Genomic DNA, 7,808 nt, shown 5'->3' with positions numbered 1-7,808 from the left:
TAAAAGCTGGAGGTTTGGCACGCCACAAAACCAGGTTCAACCCACCATATTTTTTTTTTTTATTAAAATGTCCTGTACCAAGTCAGGAAAATGGCCATTGGTATATTATAGTTCGTTTCTGTGCGTGTGTTACATTTTAATGTTATGTTTCTGTTGTGTTGTAGTCATTTTTCTCTTATATTTGATGTGATTTCCTCAGTTTAGTTTGTAATCCGGATTTGTTTTTTTTTCTTAATCAATTGATGAATTTCGAACAGTGGTATACTACTGTTGCCTTTATTTTTACAATGAAAACCACATAAGTATCAGGATATTGGACAAAAGTTGTTCATTGATTGTATCTATATGTGTATAACATTTGTTTAAGATTTGTCTATGCAGGGATTGTATGGTTAATTCATTGGTTTTGTCTGGTTATTGTTGTATTGGAGTGTATACCACGTTTTTTTAAATCCATAATCATTCGAGTATTCCGTTGATAGTGGTGTGACATTATTATAAATCAGAAGTACTTTTTAATGACATTCAGTTCCAGTTAAATTGAACGAGTAGAATATTAAACAAATAGTCAAACTCGGTTAAACAAATTAAACTTTTGTTTTGCAAAATGACATTTGTATAAAGACTTGCGTGTACTGCGATAACTAGGATCCATCGTTACATCTTCTTGTGATAACTGTTGGCTGATTGTACTTCAGCTTAGACATCAGATCAGTGATTTCGATGTCTAGTCGTAATTCGAATTTGAGATAAGAAACTTAATTGATGATTTCATAATGAATCAAAGAAATGATTTAAGCACAATTGATATAAATAAAAATGTTGATTTGAAAAATTATAAGGCATAATGAATAAAAAATGTTGGCCGAAGTGACTTGTACTTTGTACGTGCGCTGGAGAAGTCGATTTTAACATATTTTAAAGTAAATAATAAAAAGCAAATTAGAATTTTCAATAAAATATACGATAAGTTTGAAAAATGAAATATGGGTGTGTTGATTCTACCACTGCAACAAGTGTGTTACGTTATTTCTACATTTGGGACAGTTTAATTTTCATATAGCGCGAGGCTTGCCGAGCTTTTTATATAATGGAATTTAAGTTGTTATACTTAAATTCAGTTATCGCTGGGGCCAGTGACGGATTGGGTTTCATGTTTTAAATTTACCTCAAATGAGTGACGTTATATTTTGTGACGTAATTTAGTCCTTGGGTCAAGTTCGGATGGATATCTATAGTAGATTTGATTGACATAGTCATATATAACACCTTTTATGATTGGATATATCTTTCCCGCCATTTACACTCGAGGAGCCCTGGGTTGTGGCAGGGTTCTTAGAGATCGACACGATATCCCGGAAGTTATGACGTCAATCCAATCAAATTTGAATGTTCACATTTAGAGAGTAGAGGCCTTGTACTTCCGGTAATCTAGAGACCTTACTCTTCAAAATTATTTACCGTTCATATGGAACTCTAGTCAGAACTCGAGTTTAATCCGAACTTGGCCTTACAGAATTTCATGGTAGCAAGCAAGCTGTTTAAAATTTGTTAGCGGAAAATTGAAAAAAATACAAAGTAGTATCTTGTAAATGATTAAGTAGTGTTAGTATTGTATGGTTAATATGAAACATTTACTAAGAATATCTCTGCGAAATACAAAAGAACAACAACAAAAAATGTATATATATATATATATATATATAGTAAAGAAAAAGTCATAATTCTAAGGTTTAAATGATAACATGACCATGCATTTATCATATAGTTGCCTGTTCATAGAGTAATGAGAACTTTTTAAACTTTCCGTGGTCATCCTTTAAACTACTACTTTATTTGTGTATGCTTCCATCCCATGACAACTTGTAACTTCATGTCTCTTATATTTATTTACAGCATAGCTACGTCATTGTTTGAATACAAGATTTAAAGATCTTTGGTAGTATACTGTGACATCAAACTGACATATAAGCTATCAGTGACAAAATTAAAAGAACATGAAGTTCGCAAGGCAAATTATCCCATCGCTGCACAGGTTTATTTATGCTTTGTCGCGGGTTAAGGCATTACAGTTTGGATTACTTTACTATTGCTGTACACGTCATTTTCCTTACCAATGCTTTTTATGAATACAAATAAAATAGATTGAGAAAAACATAATTTCGTCTGCAATCATTCTTCGGACTGGTGATAATAAAACACAGTTCTGTCGAAATTTACATGACTGAGGGTATTAAAATAGGAGAGTCTCTGACATACTTCCAATAAATTAGTTCCTGTGAAATAAAAAAGCAGTGAAGTCGAAAAATCACGAGACTTATTAATTACAATCATTGAAATATGTCGATTAAAATGTTATTCAAAGTACTCCTCAGTTGTACGAAGAATTGCCAAACATGGAATTGAATTTGCTAGAATGACTTATGATACACTCTAAAATGTTATTCAAAATGCAATTCGTTTTGGTTTGAAATATTCAGTAATGTATATCTTGTATAAAATCAAGGATTGAGTAAGGTATAGAAATATGTCCACCTGGACTACTCCCGTTTCGGAATGGGATGCCTCATGCCGAAAAGAACTATTACATCAAATCTGAGAGAGTCTGTTAGTAACAAGATGCAACTTTAAAAGTTTGTCCTTTTCTTACATCTATTTTAAATAGAAGTTCATTCTTTTTTACTTTTCGCCTGGTGACTCACGTTGAAGCGCTAAGCTTTACACTAATTATTGTTTATTTGTTTTTGTCCTAAAGATGCATGAACATTTTGACACTGAATATCAAATTAAATCCATCAGTCAGATACCATTGTATATGGCAAATTCGATGAAATAAGATGTCTGAGAGGTTAAAAGGTGCATGCTCCGCTTATGGTAGGAAGGACATAATGATTTCTGGTATGTGTATCTGTCCGTTTGTCCTATATCCTATATCATGTTAAAGTTTTTGGTTTAAGGAATACACAAATTCTTGTAAAAGTAGTTGACATAAGATATTCGTTCGACCTTACTTCCTTTAATTTGTTTCTTCGGTTCATCATGTACCACTTGACAGCATTGTTTAACTCTTTCAAAGAAACTTAACGATATAATGTTATTTTGTACCTTCTATTTCATTCTTCGCGTTCAATTATTTTTTGCGTTTTTTTAGGTATGATATGTCATATTCAACACCTCAGTTCATATTTTTTTTTAAATTCTGTTTGATCGATTTTTTTCTTTGCAAAGGAAATAAGTTGATTGAATATTTAAAAACAGGGAATGCAAACCTTTTTCGGGCATCGTACGTTAAACACCAGTTTTTGATTGGGTTCGCGTTGGTTAATCCTTTGTTTTCTTAAATGTCGATTTTGATGACCGACTTGGTATCTTTATCGTTTTGATTGTAATTCTGTGTATCCGTTTTCTTCTTATCGACAGGTATTTTCAAATTGTTAAAATTAATTTTCGATTTTCTTTAGATGACTGTTAAATCAGTAAACAATGATTTCTTCACATTAAACCACCCCTTATTTTTCTGTCAGTCCGTTCAAAATCAGAAACTTTGGAACAGCTCTTTTCGCAGTAAAACATACAATTGATCTATATAAACAGGCCGAGTGACAGTCACATATTGAAAATTGACTTTGTACTGACTCAAATACATTGATAACTTCAATTCAAGATAACACATGTACCTGATGACTTTTGATTCAATTATAAAAAAATAATGCATTCAATTATATGTAATTGATAAATTTGACTATTTCAGTCACTCTGTTGAAAAAATAGCCTTGACAACAAGTGTACCCTCTTGTTCACCCATTTCCATCCACTTAAACCAATTAGAATAACGATGAAATGATCCAAATAATTTAGATTTTGTTTTCTGTAATTCCACTTCTCGAAAAATAAAATTTGTCACTGAGACACACCAATTTTGGTTAGTTTTCGCGTTGCTATATTGTTCAGACACTACTGAAAGGCCAATAGAATCGATGTCTTTCATGTTGATACTGTATGATGTATCCTTTGTTAAGTTCCATGTTTCCGTCAGATTTAAGATTGGAACATCAACAGTTTTGTTTGTAAAAGGATTGTACCATATACTGATTGGCATTTTTGTTTTGCTGTCAATGAATAGTCCGTTGGTGGAAACCTGCATTTGTGCTTCACTGTTGGATGTTACTCTGCTGGTAGTAATATTTGCCTGACCTTTTAAATTAAGCAGATTTATTGATTGTTGTCCATAGATTTGTGTTAGTATAGAGGCATTGAAATTTACTCGAAAGTTAGACCGATATAGACATCTTAAAATTCTGTTATCTACATATGGTTCAACAATTGAGACATTGACCGAAACATTTACTTGTGGTATAATTATATCCGGTAATTTGTTATGTCGACGATTGTCAATTATCTTTTTAAAGACGGACCACGACGTCTCGTTAGGGTCATCAAACGTTTTCGGAGCCTTTAAAAAAGTTTTGTACTTTGTAGAAACAATATTAATTATGTCTTTTGGCACACAGGAAAGTCCATTCAGACATTTCCATGATAATGCGCTATAAAATAAAGACCCTTTTGTTGGACCCATTTCCATCCATGGAAGAAATTGACAATGACGTGACCATGTTACGGTGTTTGGAACGTTTGGTTTTGAAGCATTGTTGATATCGGTCATGTTAGCGAAATATGTAAACAGCTCTGCGGCATCATAAATCTTTCCGGCTGAATATTCTGGATATATTTTAGGATCTAGTACATTTGGATACTCTAAGATGTAATTATTATCATACACTGCTAATTCATTTGGAATGAAAAAAGATGAGTAATCGCCATTTTTAGTCAATTTTGCATTAACGGGATCATTAGCGACAGGAAAAACCTCATTTGTTAGGTTATTGAATGGGTTTTCGAACACTGTTTTTATTTTTCTGGTATGTATATCACGATATACTACAAATTCACGCGATAATGACTGATAACTTCCGTCTGGTAATGGTACCTTTCTGTTTATGTTATATCCCTCAAATAAAAACAACATCTGTAGCGGCCCTGTGTTCAATCTGCCGTATATACTTCCATTTAAATACGTCACAACTGTTTCATTACTGTCTATGGAACCAATAACTCTGGTGAAATCTTTAATTGATGATGGTGGAGACGTTTTAGTATTCGGTTGTACCAAAAACATAGAAGCCTTTTGGACCAGTCCCACGAAGACGACTAATACCAGTATCATTTTTACAATAGTCATGACCTGTAACAAAAATATTTGCAACTAAAGAACACATTAGGAGATTCTATTTCGTTAATTTTCAATGATTTTGTAAAATCAGCACTTCCTACGTAAGGAAGTACATAAAATGTATAACTTGCTACTGGAAAAACAAGGATGGTTACCGTTTACTTTTTTATTGTTGATAAGTTGACGTTAATTGACATTTCTTATAATTCAAAGCATGATTCAATCGCCTAAAAAAAAACATCGCGTGGTGTGCATTTGTTCGTATATTTTTGTCCAAATCGGCAGGGAGATATTAAACTCGACTTTTTTTTATAAAAATATATTCTTAAATATGACATCTTTAAAATTTGAAAATAAATGTTAACAAGTTGTACAGAAAAACAAAATTTTTAAAGCAAGTATCTTTTGGGAAAAATATTTCAGAAATGAGTCATTAAAGGCAATTGTCTGGTTTTGGTTATTATTCTTTATAAATTGTATAGAAGTAACGACAAAATAACTGTATTCAAATATGTAAATAAAACTAGACTCTGACAAAATTGAAAGTAAATGCATGATGCTTGTAATAAATAAAAAAAAACAAGAGTCATGTAGAAACGACATTTATGACTCAATTTGTTGTTCGATTATGTAGTTCAATTATGTAATCACGTTTTTATTCTAATTTGATTTTTAACAATCATGAATCATAAATATGTAAAACAAAAAGAAATATATGAAGGTCATCTTGTTGAATTCGGTCAACTACACATGTGATTATCATCCAGCCAAGACAACCTAAGATAGATAAAAGAGGGCGACAGATACCAAAGGGACAGCCAAACTCATAGATAAGAGGTGTTCAAACTTATACAACAATAGAACAACAAAACAAGATAGAGATAACTCATATACAAACCATCTAATAAGATAAAATAGTCAAAATCGTTATAGAGTAGAAGTGAATTCAAGAACACCAACAAATGGCTGAATTTCAGATTTTTAAGTAACTTTACAAAGTGCTTTTATGTCTGCTTTATGTTCCTATGTTCCCCTATTCAAAAGGTAGGTCTGCCTTCATTCTACTAAACATTCAAATCACAAAACTGTCCTTTCTTTGCTGGGTCGGTCAAATACTTCTTAAAAACCTTTTTATCCAAATTATTAACAACCATTTTATTGGTAATAGAAATCGGTCTCTGCAGTTACAGGTGATTTGTATACAATATTCAAGTCACAACCATCACCTCCACCCTCCTTGTTCAAAAACTTTGTAGACTAATATGGAATATATAACAGTAATACATTTTTTTTTATCTTGAATTGCAGATATTTTTTTATGTTCATTCATCTCTATCTGTCTTCCCTAGTTTTTTTCAAAAGCACAAACAAAACCTATAAACACAATCGTCATGTGTGAGCAATCACTCCTGTAGTATAGTGTCTACAAACGATATTGGCAAAATTTATAAATTATTTGTAGACTCTTGGTTTTATAGATAATAGATAAATGTACTAAAAGTTATTTAAACTCGTCGTTAAGGGGTAAAACATTTATCTCATGTAACTTCAATAAGGAGTCGAATGAGGATTTCAGACATCTGTACTATTATTAGATCTTGACTTGATGATCATTTTTGCTATTTGAAAATTCTCTAATTCTCTTCATCTATAATATTTTCAAAAGAAATGTCAAAAGAAAAAAGAAATTTAAATTGTGTCATTTAGGCGCGATAACTCCTATCACAAGCTGTCTAATATTTTTGTTGTTGAAGGACAGTTGGTAGATCTCAACATTCTAAAATTTCTGATCTAATTATAAATTCTCTTTTTATCAAGATATTTTTTCAAAATGATATACAAAACTTGCATTTTATCACCATATTCTATTTTTAGTTATGTCAGCCATGACTTCCGAACGGTCGTGTTTTATTTCAAGATTTTATAACTGGTTGAAAATTGGCACATAAAAGGTGACACATGTACAAGCCAATTCAAGGTATACCTGGTTTCTATGAAGTTATGAAATATTTATATATATCAATATTTAGAAAGATATGAAAATTGAAATAAATGGTTAAATAGGGGTTTTGAATTGGTGGTCTGTCACCTTTATTTGATGAGTGTATTACCAGGAGAGTTTTGTTAAAGCTTTAAATATGATATTCTAATCCAACGAATCTAGCAAAATGGCTTATGTGTGCGATATATTCATATATGTGTATGTTCAATGATTGAAAATATTTAAAACAAAACAAAATTTATATTTAATTGATTTGAAAAACAAATACTTACCTTACGTCACTTTATAACTACAATGTAGTACAGCTGTGGTAATAAGCTGTCACGATGGCAGACTATCAAGGGTTAGATAATATTGTATATTATTTCGGGTTAAAGTCCTGAATGCCGAGATAGAGGGACAGTCAACGAATGATAACTACAATGGGCCATGGCATGGATCTCACGTACTTGAATTATAAAGATATCTTAATAACAGCAAACATTAGATCTTTATTCTAGTATATACTCAGGCGGAAACACAGTTGAAATAGAACAAAAGAATCTTTGTTAGAGACGGCGATAAATGCTTACTGTA

At 31.6% G+C, this 7,808-nt stretch overlaps 1 protein-coding gene across 1 annotated transcript; it reads right to left on the bottom strand.

Annotated features, from left to right (window-relative positions):
* Positions 1 to 3,692: 3,692 nt before the first annotated feature.
* LOC134704927 (uncharacterized) lies at positions 3,693 to 7,586 on the bottom strand. The gene is made up of 2 exons (XM_063563707.1): positions 7,505 to 7,586; positions 3,693 to 5,242 (listed from the first exon to the last, which is right to left on the bottom strand). The coding sequence occupies exon 2, from the start codon at positions 5,237 to 5,239 to the stop codon at positions 3,752 to 3,754; it is 1,488 nt and encodes a 495-aa protein (XP_063419777.1). The 5' UTR covers positions 5,240 to 5,242; positions 7,505 to 7,586; the 3' UTR covers positions 3,693 to 3,751.
* Between the last annotated feature and the right edge of the window lie 222 nt (positions 7,587 to 7,808).

This window comes from Mytilus trossulus, chromosome 2 (genome assembly GCF_036588685.1).
Source record: "Mytilus trossulus isolate FHL-02 chromosome 2, PNRI_Mtr1.1.1.hap1, whole genome shotgun sequence".
Taxonomy (NCBI): Eukaryota; Metazoa; Mollusca; class Bivalvia; order Mytilida; family Mytilidae; genus Mytilus; species Mytilus trossulus.
Note: the sequence above shows the minus strand (reverse complement) of the source record. Positions and strands in the feature narration are given on the sequence as shown.

Coding starts and splice junctions, on each gene's coding strand:
- LOC134704927 (XM_063563707.1), bottom strand. CDS start 5,239: ATGACTATTGTAAAAATGATACTGGTATTAGTCGTCTTCGTGGGACTG.